General features: G+C 44.7%; 2 protein-coding genes across 5 annotated transcripts; one reads left to right on the top strand and one right to left on the bottom strand.

The window, feature by feature from the left end:
• gpatch2 (G patch domain containing 2) lies at nucleotides 1-9,467 on the bottom strand. Of its 3 annotated transcripts, none has more exons than XM_080490863.1 (10): nucleotides 9,270-9,467; nucleotides 8,140-8,383; nucleotides 7,275-7,822; nucleotides 6,645-6,709; nucleotides 6,337-6,534; nucleotides 5,328-5,448; nucleotides 4,657-4,696; nucleotides 4,512-4,576; nucleotides 4,270-4,358; nucleotides 1-2,350 (listed from the first exon to the last, which is right to left on the bottom strand). In XM_080490863.1, exons 1-10 carry the CDS (start codon nucleotides 9,317-9,319, stop codon nucleotides 2,181-2,183), a joined length of 1,590 nt encoding a protein of 529 aa, XP_080346989.1. In that variant the 5' UTR covers nucleotides 9,320-9,467; the 3' UTR covers nucleotides 1-2,180. The 3 variants fall into 3 exon arrangements, with proteins under 3 accessions (XP_080346989.1, XP_080346988.1, XP_080346990.1); XM_080490862.1 differs by having other exon boundaries at nucleotides 2-2,350; nucleotides 7,272-7,822; nucleotides 9,270-9,426; XM_080490864.1 differs by lacking the exon at nucleotides 9,270-9,467 and adding an exon at nucleotides 9,135-9,263 and having other exon boundaries at nucleotides 2-2,350.
• Nucleotides 9,468-10,342: 875 nt separating this feature from the next.
• On the top strand, nucleotides 10,343-25,175 carry LOC308126455 (phosphatidate phosphatase LPIN1-like). 2 transcript variants are annotated; one of them, XM_080490860.1, is made up of 20 exons: nucleotides 10,343-10,572; nucleotides 16,543-16,746; nucleotides 16,837-16,932; nucleotides 18,219-18,502; nucleotides 19,212-19,325; nucleotides 19,416-19,539; nucleotides 19,628-19,964; nucleotides 20,097-20,190; nucleotides 20,277-20,461; nucleotides 20,552-20,645; nucleotides 20,810-20,879; nucleotides 21,521-21,613; nucleotides 21,732-21,793; nucleotides 21,879-22,017; nucleotides 22,109-22,257; nucleotides 22,655-22,741; nucleotides 22,851-23,003; nucleotides 23,086-23,200; nucleotides 23,319-23,422; nucleotides 23,554-25,175. In XM_080490860.1, exons 1-20 carry the CDS (start codon nucleotides 10,498-10,500, stop codon nucleotides 23,726-23,728), a joined length of 2,754 nt encoding a protein of 917 aa, XP_080346986.1. In that variant the 5' UTR covers nucleotides 10,343-10,497; the 3' UTR covers nucleotides 23,729-25,175. The 2 variants fall into 2 exon arrangements, with proteins under 2 accessions (XP_080346986.1, XP_080346987.1); XM_080490861.1 differs by lacking the exon at nucleotides 10,343-10,572 and adding an exon at nucleotides 14,442-14,621.
• The last annotated feature ends 124 nt before the right edge of the window (nucleotides 25,176-25,299 follow it).

Raw genomic sequence — 25,299 nt, 5'->3', positions numbered from 1 at the left:
CATGATTCAAGTCTTCTTTATTTTTGGGTGAGTGCAGATCAATTGGGAAAAAAAAAAGAAAAAACAAGTAATCCAGTTCAAAGATTACTTTCAATTCCAAGTCTTTCGGCGTGAGGTCTGACTGACGTCCACAGTCTCTCGCAGGCGTCTCCAGTTTTCTCCAGCCACCTCCGACAACCTGGTTCATTTGTGACGCTGAATCGGCCTTTGTAAAAGCAGATCGGACTTCTCGTTCGCCCGCACCAGCGTTGACCGTAATGAAAAGCCTTCTTTAGACGCACAAATCTAATCTACTTATGAAATTCAAAATGAAGACTGGGTTTCTCTTTCATCATGCTTTTACATTCTCCGCAGAGGAGAAAAAACTAAACAAATACCTTGCCATCTTTTAATCTGTGGCTGATCGTAGGAATGTGTTGAAAAAGCGTGCAGCCTCCCCTCAGTGTATCGTGTTCATATTTAACGCTTCATTTTCTCCCATCATGCACCATGGTCACGGAAAAGATTCCTATCCATTCACAATTTAACAGGTATCATAAAGAATGCAATTACTGTTTCCATTGAATTGGCTGCCTTTCTGATTTCTTGTTAATTTTCTGTGTCATATATCTGCTCCGTGTAACTCAATTTTCTTTGGCAGCTACCTTGACCAGGATGTGAAATAGATTTTTAATCTCGACGGGACGTCTAGGTTAAATCGAGGTAAATTAAAAGTAAAAATGGACCGTCCAGGCTGTGCGCTGCTTTTTTCCCCCATCACAGGTCAGTCGGCCTGGGGTGCGGCTGAAACGGGCACAGACGAGAGATTTGATGATTGGAGGAAATAAATTGAAACATATGCAGGAGTAATTTATTTCAAGTATACTTGAATTGCCTTTAATTTTCTATTAACATTTATCGACCAGAAGCAGCTCAGGCTGCGTTCGCCGCCAGTCGGGACGATGACTCGTAGGATCGCAGGTGAGAATAAGTTTCCTCTGATGTGTGAATGATTATTATCTGCGGTGCGTCCAGTCCTGAGACAACAACTGATCACAGACAGCGAGCGGCAGGCGGCGTTGTGCTACAGTTTTAATTCAGACGTGAACAAAACGCTGTAAAGAGGGAATACTTTCAAAATAAAGTTACGTTTTTTTTTAAAAACCGTGAACAAAATACAGTGAATGGGGAGAGAAAAAAAAAAAAACAAGTATAAAGTGACCACGCCGTGTCTTCAAAACAATTTTTCATACTCTACAGCGTTTCTTCCGGAACTGGAACTTCACTAGTTTAAAACGTGTGTTCTGAGCACAATTGTCCTTCTTTTCTTCTAGGAAATCTGTAAAAAGCTGCGATCACGGGTCATTAACTTGATCTTCTGCGACTTAGGTCACTGAGCCTGGTTACAGTTGGACAAAACTGAAATGACGCGGAGTAAAACTGGAAAAACGAGAGCTGGCCTGGTGTGTTTTCAGAGTAAACATGAGCAGCGACCAGCAGGAGCAGTCACAGTAGCACGTACATGCATTACAGTGTTAAATCAAATGGAAAGATAGTTTTTGTTTTTTGGAGAGAGAAAAAAAAAAAAGAAAAACACCGTCGTGATCGCATGAATCCTTCCAAGATACAATAAAATGGGAAAATGTCCGTTAGCTCTCAATACACTGTCTTCCAACTGCATCACATTAAAGGAACCTAATATTAACGGTGGAGTCTGACCTACTAAAACCTTTGATTCAAAAATTCTTGTGCAATGTCGGACATGAAAGACTGAAACCATCTCTATCAGCCCGGCTCGCACTTTACAATCAACAGGAGCCAGTTCTCTGACATCTGAGGTAACAGACGGGATGAAGCTTCACTATTATTTATCTCCTCCAACATGGAGGTTCTGGAGAGGACGTGTTTGCAAAAACTTTTGTCTTTTTTTTTTTTCCCCTTGCTTAGTTTCCATCATTAACTGCTGTCACATCGGTAAGCCTGTGTGGAAATCCTCGGCGTCTCGCAGTTTCCCCAATATGGAAAAGTTTTTCTTTCATCACAGACTCGGTTGCTATGACGAGCCTCCCTCCTTCCCTTCTTGTGTCTCACATGCTCAGGATTATTCCGGACGCGAAGAGAATTTCCGTCCGTGTTGCTCCTTTTCGGGGGCGTCTCATCCGGGTCTGCCGTGGAGTTCGGAGCGTCCTGAACGCGGCCGGTCAGTTGAAGCCAAGACCTGTTCCTTTTGGTCTCTGCGTGGCCCGGATGGGCTCCGTGATGCCCCTTCCCTCTGGACCCAGGCCCATCCCGGGGCTCCAGCCCATGCTCTGCAGCATGCGGCTCCCCACGTTACCGTCGCCGATGGGGGGCGCGTTTTCACCGACCACTCCTGAGGAGAGGGATCAGCGGTTAACACAGAGATTTCTGCTTCTAGAAGCTGAGTGAGTGTTTTGTATGGCTCAAAAAACAACAGAATACTGCATGAAACTACCATAAATATGTACAGTATGACGAAATGAGGGAAATTATTACTCAAACTGGAACTTAAAAAACACAAGAAGAAAGAGCAACATGTTCCCTCAGTAGACACCGAGGTGTCTTCCGCTACTCCTACCACCCTCTGAGCCCCCATCTGTAACCCAAATGAAGGAATCTGCCTACGATAACTGAGGTACAATAAGGGAGTGGTTGTGTCAGTTTGTCACATAATAATCTAAATTGCGGCTCTGAGACGTTTTCTTGATAATAAGGTTTGACGTTCGGTCTCCACGTTGGTGCGGCTTCAGTTTGACTGTAAAGGCCTCTTCATACAAAGTTCGGCAGTGCGGGGTCCTGTCGAACAAAATGACGTAATTTCCTTCGGCCAGCTCCTTCTGGCCGAACAAATTTGTTTCGGCTGTGCCAACCGCCCTGGCCGAACTATGTAGGAGCCGCACTGCCGAAACTTCTGCACTGCCGTGTGCTGCGCATGCGTGTTCTAGTTCGCTCATGACTATCGATAATATTTTAATCATATTTAGCTTGTAACAGCGCTACTGTACGAGCGCCGCAGCTCGTTAAAATGTCGGCGTGTAGGCTGACGTGATGCACCTGAACGCATCACGAACAGCTGTCAGCTCCTGTAGTTAAAACTGGACTAACATCGTGCTCGGACAAAAACTTTTTTATAACTGAAAAAGTTCAGAGAAATGTATTTCTGAAAGCACTGGAGGCAAGAAATAAACTGTGCAGTTGAAAAGTTTAAACGCCGCTTCACAGACTTGTGCCTGCTGTGAGGGGGCATGGCCTGCGAGTTCGGCAGCTTCTTATCGGAGTATGAACAGTCCTGCCGAAAAAGCTTTTTTTTTCTGCTGCTGGCTGACGTCACTGCCGAATTTTCTTCTTGTTCTTATGGGTTCAAAAGGGAGTATGCAGGGGCCTTAAGCAGGTGACTGACCGGAGTCACTCAAGGAGGAAAAATCCCCGGTAAAAGGAAACATCATTGCTTCCGTTTCAGTCTTTGGACATTTCGTCTTTTCTCTCCCTGGAAGTTCGAGAGCGAGACCCAAAGCCCTACTTATTGCTCGTCTAAATCCTCTTTATTAGGGACGAAGCTGCCCGAGACAGCTGGTCGGTTCGAGAGAACGTGTCAGGATGCACCCAGCGGTTTCTGAGCAGAGCATCTGGAGCAAACAGCAGACATGCGTGTAATGGATGTGTCCGTCAGTCTGAGCTTTTATGTGCCGCAGCAAGTTTGAACAGATTCGATGGTGATTTACAAATGAGCATTCCGGCACAAGGCACAATTAGATTTCTTTTTCGTGTGCTTTATTTAGATCCCATATCTTTTTTTTCCAGTCCTCTGTCTGGCCGGCCGGTCGGCCTCGCTTCTTTACCCGGTTCTCCTTGAAAAGTTTGGTTAGTCGGGAAATCTCTCACTTAAGACAGTGACACAAGTATCTAATCCCGGACCACCGCTGTGACGCCGTGATTCAGCCAGCTGACGGAGGTCCAACAAAGCTTCGCAGGAAAAAAAAAAAAAAAAAGAGCTAAAGTCGTGTTAAATAATGAAGGTGAGAGGCAACGTTCTCTCAATTAACCCTTTTTAAGATGTGGAGCGGCACCCCGACTTTCCATCCCGCCCCCCCCCCCCCCAATGTGCCTAAAAGCGGCGAGTGTGTGTGTGAGACAGAAGGTGTGTGAGGAGAGCAGACTGAGCTCAGCCGAGTCGGGGAGCAAAACAACCAAGAGCCAAAAATACAATAAAAGTGGCGCTTGGTAAAAAGTGCCAGATGGCGTGTTAGGTGTAGCGAGGAGTGTGTCCAATACCTGAGGGTGCAGTGGAACCGAGGGGGGCTGCTTTTCGCCTCCGCTTGACGTCCCCCGTACACAGAGAGCCAAGGTGCCCGCTGGTCTGTCTGCGACAACAACCAGATGACAGGAAGACACGGCAGCGTCAGCCCCGGCTCGGACAACGTGACTCAACTTCCATTGTTTTGGGGTTTTTTCCCCCCAATAAAGTCACATTAAAACACTAAATGAAGTCAGTTCTGAAAAACTGTAGTCCTCACCTGCTGGCTGTTTTCACAGAACAGCTCCTCCGATGCCCTCGGTCTGTCCGGGGGTCCCAGTGCAGCTGAGACGAAGGTGAGAAGAAACATTTCAACAACAAAAGCGGCAATCGCATCAATTCAAACTTTGGGTCAGAGCGCTCACCTGTCCGTGTTCCCTCCTGGAGCCCGAGCTGAACCACGGCCTGCCCAATAAGAAAAGTGTAATTAAAACCCCGATGGAGGACTGCGTGGCATTTCTCCAAAGCTGGGAAGTGAGCGGCTATCAATCACCGTCCCTCACTCTAAGTGACGTGTTGTTCCACCGCTAAAAGTTTTGCAGAAACCCAAGAACTTTTATTGACTTCTTGGAGACCTCAGGTACATTTGGACGGCAGAAACGTTGGCACGGTTTAATACTTTTAATTGATTAGTCTGCACTCTAACAAAAACCGGAACAATGGAGGAAGCACTAAATCAATATTACTGCCGAAACCGACGGAGTCAGTCTGTTTGATCCATTGTCGAATAAGATGCATAGAGCATGCGGTGATCTGTGCTGCCATTTTATTTGTTTGTATATCGAGTTATTGCTCATTTAGACCTGTTTATTTTGGCTTTAATCAACCAAACCTTAATTACACCAAAAGAAGGATTGATTTCAGACCAAAACCGGGGCTCGACGTATTTTTCTGTATTCAAAAAAAACATTTCTACAGAACCTTTAAAGTGCTTCATAATAGAGCAGAATAACGAAATGAGTTAGGGTAAGAAAATATAAAAAAATCAAACAGCCACCTAAATTCAAAGAAAGTTCAGAAAGAGAGAAGAACTAACTCGTGCGGGTCTTGGGTTGCTCGGCCAAGTCTTTCGTTGAAACCCTGAGCGGAGCTTCCCTGCAGCCCCGTGTCAGACCCCTGCTGGTTCGCATGGAGGCGATTCAACCTGGCGTGGAACCCTGAAGGACACAGCGCAGGATTACCGGCACGCTCACGTTGGGCTGATCAGTGACTGTACTGCAGGTGGCTAGTTTTGCACCCACGAGGACAAACTGTTGAAATGAGAGCGCTGCTGATTTACAGTGTATTCTCCAAACAAGCGAACTGAGACCTGTGAATGTTGTGCTTCCGAACAAAACTGCGGTGCCTTACATTTAAATATGAATGAAGTAAAAACTGGAGTCTCACTGGACCCGACGCCAGATCACAAGATTCCTCTAGCAGCAGATCTTTATTTCTCTGTGTCCCTTCATACGTTTTATCCCTCACAAGATCCTCACAGGTACATTTTGCCCAGCAAACAGCATTACTGTAGAATTTATGCAGACGCACTTAAAGACACTTGAATATTACTGAAATAAATTTTTTTGTCAATTATTCCTACTTTCATAACGAAAATCTGTAGAGCGTTTATCAAAATGTAACGGTGCTCATCATGACCCCCAATTAAAATGTGTGGAAAAACATTGGATCCTGATATTTCAAGACACTGTATCTTTTTATTTTTAGGACTTATTAGCAAAGATAAAATGAGCATAAAACTAATACTTCTGTTTATGTAGATTATGTATGTATATATGAGTTTTAAATTTAGTCAGTTGCATGCGACTCCAAATAAGAGATTTTCACCATTATCACAAACTTTATTGCTATAATGCCAAATGTCTACATGTCTGTGGGAACCTTTTGCCTCCTACTGGTCACAGGTGAGACTGCAACAACACCTATGCAATTCAAACATATTTCTACAAGCCATTCTCTCTCAAAAACTAAATTAAATTTGTGCCTTCAAGTTTCTAAAAGTAAGCCCCAGACCTCACTTGCCTGCCTGTGGGATGGTACCGTACCTCTCTGAGCACCGGGGCTCATGAGCGGGAAGGATCCTGTGAGGATGCTGTTGAAGACCGTGTCCGACAGATCCAGCTCCTCTGAGCCCGTCTCCCTCTCCCACCAGGGAACCACACCGGCGATCCCACAAGCGCCGCCTGGAGCAGAGCCGGACCCCGGCTCGCCCTCGTAGAACCAGTCGCTCTGCTCGTCGTCACCTGGGAAGGAGACAGAAAAAGGTGTCACCATGATTATTGTGCCGATAGATGAAGATACACAGCCATGTAAGTGCATGTGGAAATTCAAAGGTACGTGTTTGACTGCATACCTTGTCTCCCCTCGTCATTGGTATAAAGGCCTCCGTCACTGCTGTTGCTCACACTGCTGGTCTCACTGATGAGAGGAAAAAGAAGGTCATCTTTGCAAAAGTTTGCAAAATTAAAAGGAGCAATGACACCATAACGTATGAGTATTCCTGGTTTGTTCTTTTGGCAAATTTTTAAGATTTCATTTACCAACATAAAAGATTCACATTGGACTGCTGATTAGCTATGTTGCTTCACAGTGAGAAAATCCCTGGTTCAAATTTGGGCCTGGGGTCTTTTATCAATGTGAGCTTGTACGCCTGAGTCTTCTCTCTGCTATGAAGGTGAATTGGTGGCTGTAATTTGTCAGAATGTGTGGTTGTCGTCCTGCCCGAGTTGCTCGGTACTCTGCCTTCACCCAGTCAGCTGGGATCAGCTCCAGCTCCCCATGAGCCTCAGCTGGATGAAACACAACAGAGGGCGGATAGACGAAGTATAAAACTCACTAAATTATGACTGATGAACAGCCCTCGACAGCCTTACCTGTTGCCATACAGATGCACACTCACACACACTGAACACAGAAGTGAAGGCAGATGAGCTGCAACTTCTTCAATCACAGGCCATAAAGAGAAAGTCAAAACACTAACCACCTGTCACTCATGTCCTCATCTGAGCCCTTTTGCTCCTCCAGCTCCATCTTGTCCTTTGAGCCTTCTATGGGAGAAGAGATGGGATCTTCGCTCTCGACCACCACCCCTTCGTCCGCGGCCTCCAGTCCCAGCCTGTGGCTCGCCAGTTTCCTCTTTTTCACCCTGTTCTTTCCTCCTCCTGAGCCCACCACACCACTTCCACACAGCTCCATGGCGACCCTGCCCTCACTCGCGCCCAGTCTATGCGCCCTGCCTCCGATGCGGGCTTTGGGGACGGGTGGGGGCCCGAGCATGGTGGAACAGGGTGGCTCCGGCTCTGCCGGTGGGTCTACGGCCATGCGCTTGACTTTACGCCGCCGCCTGAGGCTGCGAGTGCCCTCAGCTGACCCCAAGACAGCCAGGTCGTCCGGCCAAAGCGGCCGCTTGCTGCGTCCGATGTCAGCCGTGTGCGGGTTTCGCCTTTTAGGGCCGAGCTGCTCATCCGAGTCGCTGTTGTCCCGGGCATGGCTATTGGCAGCAGAGACGCCCCCTGTGCTGGCTCGGTAATCCTGCAACACATGACACTGTGGTGAATACCAGACAGCAATACCAACGCTAAATTAAGAAACCCAAACAATCAAGGATGCCAGTTAAGGATAGAAGTAACACAGGGTGAAACACTGGTATTCACCATTGGCACCCAAGATGTAAACAGATTGACACTTCATGTGCAACACAGCTTTAAGAATGATGTCATTTGATGGACTCAAGTCACAGATGGAATTACTGCAGAGCATTTTTTGCAGCATGCAAGCTCTCAAACATGTATGAAATGAAAACAAGCTTCTGTAACCACCAGGGATTTCTTTTGGAGCTCCCGGCCTACCTTATGTTCCTCCACACTGGACTCCGAACCCTCGCTGAGATGGCCCGTCTCCCACGGCGGATGAGGGTTGTCCGAGCGCCGCTTCCTGCCCCTCCGTTTCCGGGCCTGTCTCTTCAGCAGGCAGCCCACTGCTAAAGCATGGTCACCCCCATCGCCAAAACCACCACGGGCAGCTTGCTCTGAGCTCTCTTCCAGTGCCGACACCAGGTCATGGACTAGCTCGTCCATTGTCCGGCGAAAGTGCCTAAAGGTGAAAGAAAAGAAGTTTCATCAATCACAGATTAATAATGTATTATTTTGCTGTAGTTCCTACTTAATTGGTTTCAGATGACTGGAATACGGGTCATATTACCATGTAAAACACCGATTTAGGCTTTAAATTTACTTGTACAACTCACAAAGCTTTAACAGAAGCAATGTAGGTTGTTGGGCCATCATCATCCATGTACAAGTGGCTATGACGAGGCACTCTGTATAAACACATTGAATTATGGCACATATTGAACATTTATTACTTTATTGTGCTGATAGAGCTGAGTGCAACCAATGTCAATCGTGATGATTTTAAGGATAGTTTGGGTGGTGGAGACGACAGCCCGCCAACCAGCCAGATCAGAAACACGGACTTTATTCCGAGTGTAATGATCTTAAGTCGCTAAAGAAAAGACGTCCTGAGGCCGAGCAGGCTAACAGCAGTTAACTGTGTGACTCAATACAAAGCAAAACATATCACATCTGCATAAAAACAGACGTTCATGCCGATCATCAACGACCATGCACGATACTTAAGTGTATTAATCTTAATGAAAATGTTTCGACAACGCATCTTTGCTCTGATTGACGACTTAACTTCTAATAGCATTGCATGCTAACGCTCCCACGCTACTCGGCTAATGTCCACAGAAACTCTTAATGCACCGTGAGCATGGACAGAGTCGCGTCTCTCTTTGTTCGTTTTAAATGCTGCCCTCGCAAAAACGAGCGTAAAAACAAACCGGAAGCAAATGTTCTGCAGGTATATTGATGAGCAGCACAGCAGCTAGCCTAGCCTGTCGCTAGCAGTTAGCTTCGGCTCTCCAGCCGGCTGATTCACTAGTGGAGTGGACGTGAACACTTTTAGGACCACCCACCAGCCAGTTCCCGCTTTGCCGATGGTTTTTAGATTAGCTGCACGGAACATTAAAGCCGCCAGATGCCGGATACCTTCAGCCAGAAACACACGGGTATAGCATAGTGATAGAAAAGATTAAAAAGCTCGGTCAATCCAGGAGGACGGCACAAGAGAGAGCTGTGCCGCCTTCAGGGACCGCAGGAAATAACCCCACTGTAGAACAATGCTTTACGATAATTTTTACTATTTATTTATTTATTTATTTATATATATGTATTGACGTAATGAATTGCGCCATAGAATAGCTATGTGATGTAAACGGATGGCGGAGTTCAGTTTACAACTGAACAATTAAAAACAATTGATTTGTAAACGAAAGACTTTTAAGTATTCTTGAATTTTTGTCATCTATATTTTTTTACGATGTCTAAAATATCCCACACTTGTCTGTAACTATATCATATCACGTTAACCGACGAATACATTTTCAAAACAGTTTTCCCTGTAGTTTGTTATGAATTATTGATGAAATATCTGGCTTTACTCGGTTTAGATGCAGTATTTAAATGCAACTGAACGGACCTCATTATTGTGAATAGGCGTGTATTGACCTTTATTGAACACTGGAGGGCGTTGTGGTCCAAAACTGACTGTGGTAAAGGACATGTCTTCACTCAGCTGGGATATCAAATATATACCAAAAGGTCATCAGTTCAGACTCCTCAGTGACAGCAGTGTCATATTATTTGATGGGATCACTGGAAGACTCCTGGGTACAAGTAAGACTTGAAGTTCACTCCAGGCAACAGGTGGTCTTCTCTGAATGTTAAATGGGTAAACAAAAACAACTGGTGTCATATTGTCTTTGTTCACTGGGACATTTATGCTGCAAATAAAACCACCAGGAATCCAAAACAGGGGCTTCTCTGTACCAGTACACTTTGTTGTCCAACTGAGAGTTACTGGGAATGTCCATTCAGACTTGTGTCCCCTCCTCATATGTCTAAGGAGTCAGGAGGTCGGGTGGGTGATGACCACTCCTGAGCCAGCTCAGATTTCTAACCAGGGGGCTCAGGTAAATTTAGTAAGACGCCGTCCACTTGCACTGGACAGTCAGACGCTTGACATGCTCTGAGAGTGAAGACAAGACGCTCCAGCGAGAACCGTTCTTGTGGAAATTCTACAGAATACCTACATCCCTGGGAGCAGTGACAATCTGCAGCAGAGATCAGACACATTATGGAAACATGATATCTGCAGAGGATGAAGAAGAATTTGATGAGGAAGTTCAGCACTATGCCAGTGAGACCACCTGGAGCTGGGTAAAGTAACTTAGAAATGAAGTGCATGTGTGGAAGAATCCCAAGCATGTGATTCATAAAGAGATTGTATTAGTTTGTCTTTTCACAAAATTAAAAACATTTTTTTTATTCTACTCAAATAGGAACAAAAAAAGCCATCACATAACTTCATATCTGGTTCTCAGAGCAGAGTTTGTTGAGGGGCATGAAAGGTGACAAGCTCAGAGGACTAATAGTTTGACAAATGAGGTGATGATCTTATCACATCCTGCTCCACTCCTGATTGTGCGCTTTTACATTATTTGGTGAAAACAAGTGATGTTTTTCACACATGACGGCAGCTTGTAAGTTTAGGTGAGTTACAACTTCACATCTGTAATTTGATTTAATTCAATTTAAACACAGCCTGTCTTTCTCCTCTCTTTTTCATTTGGCCACTTTAACTCAACAATAACTGAAAGATAATTAGAACCATTCACTAACAACCTTACTCACTCTGTGTCATTTCTTTTTTAAACTCTGAATCAAAGTGTGGAATTCCAGCCATTGTTTCAGTAAAATCTCATGACTCTCAGACCAGAGCTTCAACCAATCAGCAGCCTTGAAATTCACCAAATCAGCCAGCAAAGCCGAGTCAAAATTGTTCATACAGAGTGAAAGTGCTAATGTGTGGTGACCTGAAGCAAATTTTATAGGATTAATTAAGTTCAAACTGGGATTGCCCATACCAAGTAAAGCTGATGACAGTTTCATGCCATTGTGTGAGTTTAAAAGTAAAAAAAAAAAAATGCAATAAAGGTGAAAACTTAGCGGGTCATGTGTTGATTGGATGATGCTGTTTTACAGAATGTACAGTGAATCAGAGTGGTGAGGGACGCATGGGAATCAATCAGCTGATAAAGAGCCTGTGTGTAGAGAACTGTGGTGGTTAGAGCAGAAGCTGAAACATCATCCCCCCCAAAGCAGAGAGAAAAACTTATATATAACTTATATTCACAGACCGACTTCTGTAGTGTTTGTGGGAATGCACATCAGCGTTCTTGTGAATGCTGTTGAGTTGGTTAAGGAGATTATCAGCTAGTAACTGGCTTCTGGTGGCCTTTTGGCATTGACCAAACTGGTCATACAACATGCTAGAAATTAATCGGCTATCATGCCAGTGACATGATTCTCGATCCACGGCACGTCGGCTGAGTCCAATCCTTCCTGGCAAAGCTGCTTGTTCTTGGAAACCTATCAGTGAGAGGCAGCTGTATGGCTCATATATCCTTGGAGAACCCAGTGACACTGACAGGGTGATGGATGAAGCGTCGGCTTGAGTTCTTAGAAGTTCGACTTTGGGCTGACCATGCCTGTGCAGTGGAGTATAATGATGTGTATGCAGATGGGTGTTGTTGTAGCTTTGTATTTTAGTGGCAATTAGAATTATTTTCACAAAAAAATATGGACTCACCGTATTATAAATACACAAATGCAATTAGACCCGTTGAGTAAATCTGAATAAGTTTCTGCAGTTGCTTGATAAGTCTGTAAAAGTACCTTGACTTATTGCTCGGCAGTCTCAGCGCATTGACACTGTCGTTCAAGATGCAATTTGGGTTCAGTTGCTTATCTGAGGACACTATCACATGTGAACAGAGTGAGATAGGGATCAAACCACCAACATTGGGATTAAAAGATAATCCACGACCTTCTTACAAAATACAAAACCCATCAAGTTCACCTCAGGGCTAAAAATAGCACATCATTTAAAGTTTATAGTCGGGAGTTGTTTTCAGCTTCTTTTTAACAAAACAATGAAGCTGTGTATGATCATCAGTATTGCTGTGACTGCAATTTGAAACGCCAACAATGTCAAAAAAAGTCCCTGCTGCAGCTGCTGAAAATGTTTCATGAAGTTAGAAAAGTTGATAGAGAGAGAGACTGGACACATTTAGGTCCTCGGGTTGAAACAATGGTTGGTGCGTTCTTGTTTCAATAACAGTTTCACATCTAAGAAGTAGTAATGAACATTCCTTCCTGCGGTGAAGCTGTTTCGCTGACTTTTTTCGAGGCACTGATTTTATCAAAGGATTGAGAAAAAGTGAAGAGTACCAAGACAAACAAAAAAAGGAGCACTGTTTCAAATAAGTCATCAATGAGTCCCAATCCAACTTCCCTTTAAAACCAGCTTCTTTGTGGTTCGAAGATATATATATTTTAGAGGCGTTTCTTGCTGCCAAAGTTGATACAATTGTTGTTTTTCATTATTCATACTTTGAAGAATTCTCATTTACATCTAACTTATTAATTTTTTTGCATTTGTTTGTGAAGATATTCTGAAATGTGCTTCTACTCTTACAAGTGACAGAGAGAGTTCTAGGTGGGGCAGAGGTTTCAATTACAGAAACAGTTGAGTCACGTTATTAATTTGTCTTTTTTTGTTAGTTTTTTTGAACTTGCACTTAGTGAAAATCATCTGTTAGAAGGAGTCACATCGTGAAAGAAAATGTTTCTTTTATCACTGTTTATGGGGAACGTGTAGAGAAAAAGGAATGCTTCCCCTTGTGGAACCTGTTCGGTAGGAAAAAGAGACAAAACAGTCATACTTGACAAGCTGCAGGTTGCATGAAAAAAAAACAACCAAAAAAACACTGGTTGTTTGTGACAATGGAGGATGACAAAAAGTTACCAACTTATCAACCGTTCATTCATTGTAATACTTGAAGTTTAACTGTACACAGGAGAAGGTTTGTTGGCTTTGATGGAAAAAATCCTTCATTTTCCCTTTTGTGGTTTTGCCCAGAAAGACGACCTCACAAGTGTGGAAATACAATTTGAGCGCAAGCACACTTTTTTTGAAAAGTACCGGCCTGGTTGGAAAATAGCTGCACGTGAGTGAGGCTGTTGAACTCCACCAATTATTTGAACGGGTGCTGGAACAACATGCATGAAGAGAAAGAGATCTCGTTTCAGAGGTTTCCTTTTTCTTACTCACAAGCATACGTCACACATGAATCACGCATAGCCACGACCTCTAACTTTAATGCATTTCAATTTATTTTAATTTCTCCAGTGCCAAATAATCTCAAGGCACTTTTACAGAGAAAGTTAAGTGATGGAAGGAACAAATTCTTTTTGCAGAATCAGACTCGGTGATGGCGGCTTTCTGCTGTTCGGGACAAAAGGAGAGAAAAGGATGGAGAGCGTATTGTAACCTTACACATGATTCAAAGCATATATATAACATGAGTGACATCCTGTGTATGTTTGGCGCCAACATGGAACATATGAGCCCACCAGTGTGGTGGTCCTCTCATGACCCCACAAAGAAGCAAAACAGAGGGTCTCTGTCGCAATAACGTCATCTTGTTTGACTCTGCGTGCAGCGTACAGACAGCTGAACAACACCGCAACGACACATTTGGGCTCAGTGATGTTGAGAAGCAGAGGAAGACGACACCGCATCCTCCCGGTGGTCGGTGGCGGGTCTCTGACTTCAGTCAGCCAACATGGCATGTGCTCCGAGGCCGCGCTGTGATTGGTCAGAAAGATCAGCTCACTGCAGCAGGCTGACTCGGTGACTTCTTCAAAACGCTGACGTCCCGCCGTCACAGCTGCTGGACGCACTCACGCGCTACTGTGTATCACTCAATGATGTAACGCGCCATTAAAATGTACAATGTGGCATCAGCTTGTCACTTTTTTTTTTTTTTTTTTTTTTAAATCAAATTTTAAAGGAAACAAGCGCTTCCAGTGTTTTGTTAGTTTTCGTTGCCAAAGTGGCAGACGACACGATGAGTTTAGTAACGCCACAGCTCGACGCTGATTGGACAACAGGGCATGACGTCAGCCCCGTGGCAGTGAGAGAGCCATGGGAGCGTCGCCTCGACTGAAATAGTGCGTCTGTCTGCTCCCTGGAAGTCAATACGAGCGGCTCGGGGGGGAGTTCTAGGAGTCAGACGGTCTGTGTCGGATGTGAAGGAGGGACTCCTGTAATGTCGGCCGGTGCTGTCATTCATCTCTGTCATTCAGGAAAGAGCCTCTCTCACTGCGGTGGTGAAGGTTGCCAGCATAGTCAGCTGTAAGAGGTATGTTTTCATAGTTGCATATTGCTGTGTGATGATGTGACACTCTGTCGTTCCTCCATCACCGTCAGGATGATGTGTACTGAGCCCCGATGATTGTTAATGATTTATCTGTAACATTTTCCACTGCTCTGCCAGGGTGTCTGAGTCAGTTTATTTACCTCTGGAATTGAGAAAACTGCCGCAGATTAGATGCGAGTGTCAGTAACATGGAGTTTCATTTCTTATTATTTGATTTGATGTGTATCATTTATTATAAACGGTTTTCTTTAGAGTTTATTGGACTGTGCTGCTGCACAAGTAGACTCTTGCTTCCACTCAAGATTCATGATGTTTACCTATTTATTCTGTGCATGTGTCTGCTTATTGTGTTGAATTGCATTGCAGAGAACCCCTCCTGTGGTTAATGAACACATGCTTCAGGCTCTGTGAGGCATCGCTGTCTCTTCTGCAGTAATGTGGGACTAATGAGCATCTTTGTGCAAACTTTCAACACATTATCCGCTGAGAGGCCCTGTCAGATTCCAATCTGCAGAGATATGTGAAAGTGTAGCTTGTAAACCAATGAAACAAATGAGCACTGCCTTGCCGGTTGGGTTGGAGCTTCAGTTTGATCCTCTTCAACTTGTTTTCTAGTGAAACAGTGCTGACAGTGCTTTGAGACATTGTTCTTGTTTTCGTTTCATCTCTTAAAAACCAGGCAGTCTATTTTTGGAGGAAGTTGCTCTGCAGCATTTCAAGCTGAACGCCCTCCTCTTGAGTGAATCGGTCCTTGCCTGCTTGCAGCATTGCAACTTGATGCCTGTGTGGCAAAAAAAATCATTTAATAATTAATTACAGGGTAAGGTCATGCCTCCTCAGATTCATCTGCTGCTCTAAAAGTAGGGTCCCCCATCCTGAGGGCCTCCTTCTCTCGGGGCCATGTGCTCAAAGGGGGATGGAAGGAAGGGGGGGGGTTACTTGTTGGCATTGTTCCAACCCTATCTTTTCTGGTGCTGCAATAGTTTAGGGGCCCGGTGCCAAATGTCTCAAGGTCAGTTCCCTTCTTGTTTTTCAGTAGTCAGCTCCAAGGAGGCTTGAGAGCCAGACAAAAGGCCACTGATGTTTGCATCGGGACTCTAAATAATGTGTTAAGCATCTGGTGGCCGAAGAGACAACCCTATGTCAGCTATGTTCTGACTTTTTTTTTTTTTCTCTTGGGTACTACATCCATGTTGTTTTTGAGGTAGAATTGTATCTGAAAATCTCTTAGTGTTGTTTTGTGATCTTTACATTAAGGAGCACTGAATTCCAACAGTTGTTACTGTACAGCTGAAACCACACGATCTCATGACTGTGTAATTAAGCTCAGCTGCTCACTGCCGCTGAAGGTTATCATGTCACCTTTGCTAGAGATGTACAGACCAAACAAACTTAGTCTGTCCTTTGACCCTCCGGTGTGAGCGCAAAACAGTCGGGTAGGGTTTCCAGACATGCCAGGACAGAGTGACACGGGCAGGCAGGTCAAATTTGTGGCAGGTTCTTCTGCAGTATGAAGGCCACACGCCTTCACAGGAGAAATGAAAAGAGGACTGAAGAGGAAGCAGCCTCCACTTTCTCTTTCGTCTCATAGCCTCGAAGAAAACTGATTTCAGACCTGAGCTCTGGGATGACTTTGCTCCATCTCCTCAGAAGGAGAGTTACATCAGCCCTGCTTTGATTGACACACGGAAGGATTCCACAGTAGATGCCAGGGAATAAACGCCTCAAGACTTAAACTGGGACTCGAGGCATGAATATTTCTGCTGTTGTCTATTTAAAGAACCACCACATAAGCCTTTTAAGTAGTGCTGTAAAAGCTTACTTTATGATATTAGCTTTGATTTTGTTTCCAAACATTTCTTCCTTGTCCTCATGTCGTCTTTATCACTTTTCACTCCCGCAGACCCGCCAGACCATGAACTACGTGGGTCAGTTGGCAGGACAGGTGTTTGTCCAGGTCAAAGAGCTGTACCGGGGCCTCAATCCCGCCACGCTTTCTGGTTGCATTGACGTCATTGTAGTGCGGCAGCCTGATGGATCCCTGCAGTGCTCACCTTTCCATGTCCGCTTTGGCAAGATGGGTGTCCTCCGGTCCAGGGAGAAAGTGGTAAGGAGACGATAGTGTGATGATCGACCTGTGTCAATGGAAGGACTTCTTTCTTTTGGTTTGTTCAGTTGTGTTCTGTTCTTTAACCAGGTGGACATGGAAATCAATGGAGAACCGGTGGAGCTGCACATGAAGCTGGGCGACAACGGAGAAGCATTCTTTGTGCAAGAAACACAAAATGATCAGGTAGTAATCGTGAATATTCATGTTCTGTGTGCGGTTGGGTGTGGAAACTCAGACTGGTCAAACTGTTTTCATTTGGATCCACGTCACCGGGTCCAGACGTTTTGGATGAACTGAAGCGGCGAGACAAGTCGTTACACGTACAGCCACTCGGAACCCCTTTTAAACTGCCTCAGCGATTCAAACCAAAACACACGATTCTCCTCCCCGGTGATGTAGACACGCCCATGTTTACACCCGAAAGGAGTATCCTCACCATCTGCTTCCTTACACGTAGTCATGGGAGTTTGGACAGGGTCACGCTGTGTGCAGAGTTGGCAAAGCAGCAAGGAATTTCTTTCCTTTCCTTGTCGAACAGCCGCCTTCTGTAAATCGTGGACCGTGTGCCCCAAAGGCAGTATTTACTAAAGCAGGCATGCCGACCTACATTCAAACCAGAGCGCTTACAATGAGGATGAACCTTTTATGTTAAAAATAAAATTTTCTGTATGGAGTCCAGTGTACACATAAGTATTCTGACTTGTTCGGTGTCCCTAAACGAGGAGCTCACATGCTAGAAGTTTAATTCTTCCAAGTGTTATTTCAGGTTTGTGTCTATGAAGCAGATGAGATTAAAAGTTTCTAGAGAAAGCAGTTTTTATCCAAAGATATTTTTTGGGCGGGAAAGCTAAGTGTTATTTTTAACAATTGCCCACACAGTAGAATGCACGCGGCCCAGACGTATAAACACGCTGTAAAGTACTGAGGCTGTGGGCCGTCTCCAACCAGAGAAGTGGGTGATTTATATTCCCCAGAGCGGTGTCAGATTCCCAGGACTGGAGCAGCGAGCAGGGGAGGAGCGTTGTGCCTCGGAACTCATTTTCTTGGCACATGGGGGGAAAACGTGAGGCTCTATTGTCAAACCCACAAGTCATACGGTTACACATCAGTCTTTTTTTTTTCTTCTTCCCGTTCTTTCTTTCTAAACATCTGCATACGCTCTCAGACTTTTTCTCTCCCCCACGCTGAAAGCTGGAGGCCTTCCTAGAAAGGGTTTTTTCTTTCCTAGAAGGAGAGAACCTTTTTTTTTTTTCCACAGAAGATTCTGTTTATGTTTTCTTTGGCAGTGGCTGTTCAACTTTCACCTAATCCATATCATTAATATTAGAACTACGATTTAGTGGGAATTATTTGTAAACTTTACAAACTTTATTGTCTGGATGGAGTGTTTAAGTAGCAAACTTTTCCCTCGTCATTTAACTGTTTTAACATTTATTGTTTTATTCCATTTTTTATTTTTTTTATAATAGGAAGTTGTTCCCTCCTACTTGGCCACCTCTCCCATCTTGTCGGACGGCATCACCCTGATGAGCTCCTCTCTGATGGGGAAGAGCTCCGGGCCTCCCGTACAGACCCTGGGCTCCATGGGGAGCAATGGCGAAAACAGCAGTGTGATGGTAAAGAAGAGGAGGAAGAGGAGGAGGAAATCCCGGGCGGACAGCATGAGGAGGGAGGAGAGCGGGGACTACTCCGCAGATGAAGACATGTTCACCATCGACATCAGCTCAGATGAAGGGATGGAAAGGGAGAACAGGTAAGAAACAACGGCGATCACTGAAGGGAAATGAAATACACACGAGGTGTAAACACACAGGGGACAGATTCACGTGAAACTGAAGATTTGAGAGCAGCTGCAGTGAAACGGGAGTCTGTCAGGCAGGAATAAACGCAGCAGAGGCATGCAGTTGTGACAGTGATACATCAACGGTGCTTAAGACCACAAGGACGACAAAATCTGCTGTGTGATTCCACAGGAAATGTCCTGCCGGCACTTTCTGAAGGACTGCGTGTTTGCTCCCGTCGGCCACAATGTAACTTGGCACAAGTGCAAAACGGTTCCAAATCCCGCTTCATATGAAATTTGCGCCTGCAGCTATACGTTACTGGGTGTGAAGGCTGTTTTGTAAATGCATACAGCTGCCGCGCCAGATTCATGTCCCATGACGGATTTATTTTCATCCCTGCACGTGCATTGAATTCACACTACGTCTAAGCTCTGCTGCATGTGCTGCAGTGTAAAGCAACACGGGGGTGTTGCAGTACATTCATAAAGGGCTACCGCGAGCTTAGCAGGTATCAATATTGTATAAACAAGGTGGTTGTGTAGTAGTAATAGTGTTATGAAGGAATGATTCCCTGCAGTCAAAACCATAAACGCTCATTGTACACACTGCTGTTATTCCACCGACTACAAGGTTAACTGAGTCGTTAAGATATGCTTCGTCTGTATGTGTCTTTTGCAGATCCTCATCTAGAGACGTCTTGAGAGAGGAGACAACCGCCAATTCAACCAGTGGTTCTTTTGCTCAGGCTGGTATCTACACTCGTTCAGACGGGGAGTGGAGCCCCATTCAGAGGTGCCCACATCATTTAACTGCCACGCACAACTTCATGCTATAATGTATTTATACTCGTACATGACTTTCAGTTGCCGTCTCTTCTTTCAGCCCCGCAAACTCTCGTCCCACCTCTCCCAAGAGTGACTCTGAACTAATCATCAAGCCATCAGATGCAGATAATCAGAATCCAGCCATGCACTGGGCCTGGGGAGAGCTGCCACAGGCCGCCACGGTACAGTCATTTCCCTTTTATGCTGTTTTTGTGCTGGTCAATGTTGTATTTTTGCTCACATCATCCCCTCTTCTTCACTTTGTTCTAGCCATCCTTCCTCCAATTGAAGCATGAGACAGCGCCACTTAGTCCACTATCCATCCCCGTGTCTGAGAACACACACTTCCGTGTGATCACCCACGAGCCGTCGGAACAAAATGCACCCTGCTCTGAAATCTCAGCACTCCAGCTGCTGATGCCAGAGGAAACGGTAGCCACACAGGAGACGGCAGTCGGGATGGAGTCCACGGCGATGGAGTGTTCGACGGTAACTTCAGAGACGCAGGTCACAGCAGCTGGCAGTGCAGCGGCTCGAATGATGGCTGACATGGAGGATATGATGCCTCGTCCACAAGGCAAGACAGACTCTCCGTCCAAAAAGAAGGGTGAGAACTGTTATACTAAAAAAAAAAAAAAAAAAAAAAGTACAAATTTCAAACTCTTTTTCCCTCTTCAGATATCAGATAATTTTTTTTTTAGAATAAACTAATCGGAACTTTTTTTTCCCCTCCCTGCAGACAAAAGAAGCCGCCATCTTGGTTCTGACGGAGTTTACCTTGATGACATCACAGAGCTTGAACCTGAAGTAGCAGCGCTTTATTTCCCCAAGAGGTATTCAACTGGAAGCAAAGGATCCAAAATCCCGTCGAGCTGTGGCAAAAGGTCTGTTTCACACAACTTTCCCTCGTCCCGCGTAGTGACGGTGGTGCAGCAGTGCGGAGCCTCTCTGACCCGGGTCTGCACGGCACCAGCTTGTCTCCACAATCGGTCAGCTCCGGCGGAGACAGTGGCGTGGACAGCTACTGTGACAACATGTCTGACCTGCCGTCTATCGCCATATCGCTGTGTGGAGGACTCACAGAAAACAGGGAGATCACTAAAGGTGCAAAATGACTCCCAAGTTACACTTTGCTCAGGATGGAGTGAGCTGGTTAAACTCATTGTGTGTTTGTGTGTGTTTTTCCTTTTATAGAGCAGTTTTTTGAGAAGATCATCTCCTACCCACAGTTCATAGAGAACCCCTCAATCATCGATGACCCCAACTTGGTTGTTAAAATCGGCTCAAAGTAAGGCATTCTCACTGCCTGGAGTAAAAAAAAACAAAAAACAACAACTATATTTTACACACTAACAAAAACAGCAACATTTTGATTTCTGCCAACATATTTGAGTTTTTTTTTTTTTCTGTATTTTCACAGCTAATAAAACTCTATTTTGTTGTTTTCTTCAGATACTATAATTGGAGCAGTGCGGCTCCTCTTGTGCTGGCTATGCAGGCCTTCCAGAAACCTCTGCCTATGGTAAACAAGATACACACATGGCATACATACTGATGACGCTGTACACTGCTCGTGTTTCACGAGTACATGCCCCCTGCTGGACAAAATCTGCACTGCTTCTCGTCTCTGTAATTCTTTTGACATCGTAGTGTATCACCTCTGCTGTGCGTGATCTATAAACCGGCATGATGTTTACTCGCTGTGAATCAGGGCAAGGGTCGTGTTGTGTGACAAACATCCACTGAATTTGGCTCTCAGGTTAAATGTTATCCTTCTGTGTTTTCTCCTCCTCATATTTTGTCACTCCCTCTGTCCTCATCCATCTCCATTCGTCATCCACCAGTTTTCGTGCCTTGATTATATTCACTCGACTTTAGAGTTCCTTCTGTGTTGTCTGACGGGCGTCTTCAGTTACAGTTCTGTATGTCAAGTCTATTTTCAGCGTTCTTGTTTTCTCGTCTCGCATTCCCTTCATCTGCTTTTTCCCTCTCGTTCGTGTTCCCAGTATCTTCTGTCTGTCATCCTCTTCAGTTTCTCCATTTCAGACACAAAATTCGTTCTTTTAGTGTTTCTGTCCTTCTTTGTTTGTTTGTTCTTTTGTTTTTTAAGTGCGTTTTTTATCAGCTTTGCGTTGTGTCCGGGTTGTGTGTGTTCTGCTTCAGGCCGCAGTGGAGAACATCATGAAGGAGAAGATGCCGAAGAAAGGAGGGAGGTGGTGGTTCTCCTGGAGAGGAAGAAACAACAGCACCAAAATGGTAACCCGTGCTGGATTTCTGTGGTTGGCGCTCAGCTCGCCGAACGCGGAGATTTCAGAAAAAATACTATCTTCTTATGCAAAGTGCTGACTAAACGAGTGTGAACCTCCTCTTGTAGGATTCCGAGTCGGAGCATGGCGCCTGTGGCTCCGCTGAACAGCTGGAGAAAATGTCAATCAGGTGACGTCTCTGCAAACAACCTGATACTCATTATTTAATGTATGTCTTTCAACCTTTAACAGTCCATTCATCTGTCTGCCGACAGACACAAGGAAGAGTCGTCTTCCAGTGACGAAGACCACAGGGCGGCGAATCAAAGCTCCTCCTCCATGCATCCTGAGCCCGGACTCCCGTCAGGAGGCGTGTCTTATAAGAAAACACTGCGGCTCACGTCAGAGCAGCTGGTGAGGACGAGAGTTTGGACGCGGTAGAACAAGCCAGTGATTTGAAGCCGGTTAAAGGACGGTTCTCCGTGCTGCTTCCTCTTCTTTACAGGCGTCCCTTCAGTTGCTGGATGGTCCGAATGATGTGGTGTTCAGTGTGACCACGCAGTACCAGGGAACCTGCCGCTGTCAGGGCACCATCTACCTCTGGAACTGGGACGACAAGATCGTCATCTCCGACATCGATGGAACTATCACCCGGTGTGTTACACGAGATGGTCGTACTCCCACTACATATATAAACTGACGTGAAGTGAAAGTACAGCGGGTGTACCTCATCTGTATGCTGTACATCTCGGGCCTGAATGACTTTTTAATGACTTTTTTTTTTTTTCTCAAGAAGAAATAATCTCCTCACATCAGTATAATTCATTTATTCACTTTTGATTAGCAGTCAATTTACCGTTTCCTTCTCCAGAATAAATGTGTGCTTTCTATGTATGATAATAGTAATAAAGAGGCAGCAGGTGGTCAGACCAGTCCAATTAATCAGGCATTAAATCTCTTTTGAGCCCAAATAGAAAATACTGTTGAATTTTGTGTAAGAACATTTTTCTGTGGTTTCTGACACTGGAGTCCCTGTATCACTTGATTCCAGATCAGACACGCTGGGTCACATCCTGCCCACACTGGGGAAAGACTGGACGCATCAGGGAATTGCACACCTCTACCATAAAGTCAGCCAGTAAGAACCCCAACGAACACAAATCTATTCTATTTGTGACGGCGAGTTGCGATTACCACAAGATGGTGACGTCGTCAACGTCCCCTTCCCCCGCGTTCTCTCCCATTAGGAACGGCTACAAGTTCCTGTACTGTTCAGCTCGGGCCATCGGCATGGCCGACATGACCCGAGGTTACCTCAACTGGGTCAATGAGCAAGGGACCATGCTTCCTATGGGCCCCGTCCTCCTGAGCCCCAGCAGTCTCTTCTCAGCTCTGCACAGGTATTTCATCCTCCTGCACATAACCTCCTCAAATCAGCACAAGTGCCAGAATAAATGGGTGAAATTACTTTTGGGTTTCCAGGGAGGTTATTGAGAAAAAGCCGGAGAAGTTTAAGGTGGAGTGTCTCAACGACATCAAGAACCTCTTCTACCCCAACACGCAGCCGTTCTATGCAGCGTTTGGCAACAGACCAACGGTACGTCCGCATAAACTGCTCGCTGATATCTTTCTCCAATACAAAACATGTAAAGATGTGTACTTTTCCCTTCTAATTTTACGTTTTTAAAACTCACTTTATCTTTTTCTGTCCGCAGGATGTGTATTCCTATAAAGAAGTCGGCGTGCCACTGAACAGGATCTTCACAGTGAACCCCAAAGGCGAGCTGGTGCAGGAACACGCCAAAACCAACATCTCATCGTAAGTTTTGACCTCGTATCTGTTCTGGGATGAGTGAAAAAAACAAAACGAACTCCTGATGAAAGCTTTTTGCTCTCGTTTTAACCATTGCCCCCTCGCTATAACAGCCTCCTCTCTAATATTGTCCTCAGCTATGTACGCTTGGGCGAGGTGGTGGACCACGTGTTCCCCCTGAAGATGAGAGCGTCCTCCTCAGACTTCCCCTGCTCAGACACGTACAGCCACTTCACCTATTGGAGGGAGCAGCTCCCCCGTGTGGAGCATCACGGAACTCCCCCTCCACACACTTCAAGCCCCGGCAGCTGACTACCCGTGGCCTGCTGAGCTGCAGGACGAGCACTGACTGACTGGTGACGTGTTCCAGATGTTACAAAGATCCGATGGTGACCTGCATCTGGTATAATACTGCAGATGTTTCTAGAAGATGGAGCACTTTTTAGTGCACATCAAAGAGTCACCCCGAGTAGACCAATCGGCTGTGATTCGTCTTAATGCACAATGTAAGCGCACTTTTATCAATAGATGGCCTCTGTGGGCATCGGGCGAAATGTATGTACACGAAAAGCGATAGTAATTTATTCAGGCAGCTTAGCATATATGATATGTACGAAAGAGTGTTTTTCTATTTATCCTGATGGCTGCATCCTGCATTTCACTTCAGCTGAGCAGACACAAAGAGAGCAAGTTATTTAGACTTGTGCCAAAATCCTCGACATAGATTTATTTTTTTACTCTGAATTTTTTAAAGACTTGGACATGATGCAAAAGCAACTCGATATACATGCAACCTAGTTTTATTATACAGCAGAGAGTGTGTGTGTGTGTGTGTGTGTGTGTGTGTGTGTGTGTGTGTGTGTGTGTGTGTGTGTGTGTGTGTGTGTGTGTGTGTGTGTGTGTGTGTGTGTGTGTGTGTGTGTGTGTGTGTGTGTGTGTGTGTGTGTGTGTGTGTGATATGATACTCTTTAAAAGAAATCATGTCGGTGTTGGTTATATAGTACATTAAAATGTACAACAGTGCACAGCAATCCACGAAGCTTCCTCACCTCAACATATATTATTCTAAAGACTTTGAAAGAAATGTTCATTGTTAAGGAAAAATCTGAAAGAGAACAAAAAGAAGCACATTTTAATGGCCATAATTATTAAAAAAGAAATATGGAGTTATGTATCCTTTTTTGTTTGTTTGTTTTCATCCAAACCGCCATACACATTGTGTGAGAATAAAAGTTTCTGTGGTAGCTTTGTAAAATATCTAATTTATCTATCACAGTTAGAGTTTGCTGGATATTTTATAATAGACTGACGAATACTGTTGAGCAATTGTAGCATACACTTATATGACCGAGTGTAACAGTATATGCCTTAGAGAGAACAATTGGTCAGAGTATTAGTGGGTACGTTTGAGCTTTCCTATCAGACAGACACTCAAAAGGGATCTTCATGTCCTATAATATGAATTCATACACAGTATAGGAGCAGGGACTGTTATAATTCTGACCTGCTAAATAAAACAGCATGCATATTGTGATTGGAAGCAGGCAAAGTAGCATAACAGTGGGGCTTTAGTATGATATATGAGCAACGATTTCTATATATTGGTTTGATTATCTGTTTATTCTTTCCATGAAAGAGTCAAGATGGCCTAAGGTAGTTTCATTTTGCCTCAACTGTGAACGTGATCAAGAGTTCATTCAGTTCTCTTGATGCGTCTTCTTTGTTGTAAACAAACCCAATAAAATCACTTTGGTACTGCAAAGAGAATGTGTTTGTCTTTTGTGTTTTAATTACTGTTCCTTCAATTTCTTTAATCAGTTGATGAAAAAACAGTGTGGACAAATGAAATAAGTTATACAGAAGGTGTTTTTTTTAATTTTTTT

This window comes from Lipophrys pholis (assembly GCF_963383615.2).
Source record: "Lipophrys pholis genome assembly, chromosome: 21".
Classification (NCBI taxonomy): Eukaryota; Metazoa; Chordata; class Actinopteri; order Blenniiformes; family Blenniidae; genus Lipophrys; species Lipophrys pholis.
Note: the sequence above shows the minus strand (reverse complement) of the source record. Positions and strands in the feature narration are given on the sequence as shown.

What these genes read in the sequence shown, in the direction of transcription:
- gpatch2 (XM_080490862.1), bottom strand. Translation starts at nt 9,319, where the DNA reads ATGTTCCGTGCAGCTAATCTAAAAACCATCGGCAAAGCGGGAACTGGC. An exon ending in GAGGACATGAGTGACAGGTG is followed by an intron (nt 6,710 to 7,271) that starts GTTAGTGTTTTG and finishes TCCTCTCATCAG; the next exon opens with TGAGACCAGCAGTGTGAGCA. An exon ending in CGGTTCCACTGCACCCTCAG is followed by an intron (nt 2,351 to 4,269) that starts GTATTGGACACA and finishes CCCTCTCCTCAG; the next exon opens with GAGTGGTCGGTGAAAACGCG.
- LOC308126455 (XM_080490860.1), top strand. Translation starts at nt 10,498, where the DNA reads ATGATATCTGCAGAGGATGAAGAAGAATTTGATGAGGAAGTTCAGCAC. An exon ending in GTGAGACCACCTGGAGCTGG is followed by an intron (nt 10,573 to 16,542) that starts GTAAAGTAACTT and finishes TCACTCCCGCAG; the next exon opens with ACCCGCCAGACCATGAACTA. An exon ending in GGCTCACGTCAGAGCAGCTG is followed by an intron (nt 22,018 to 22,108) that starts GTGAGGACGAGA and finishes TCTTCTTTACAG; the next exon opens with GCGTCCCTTCAGTTGCTGGA.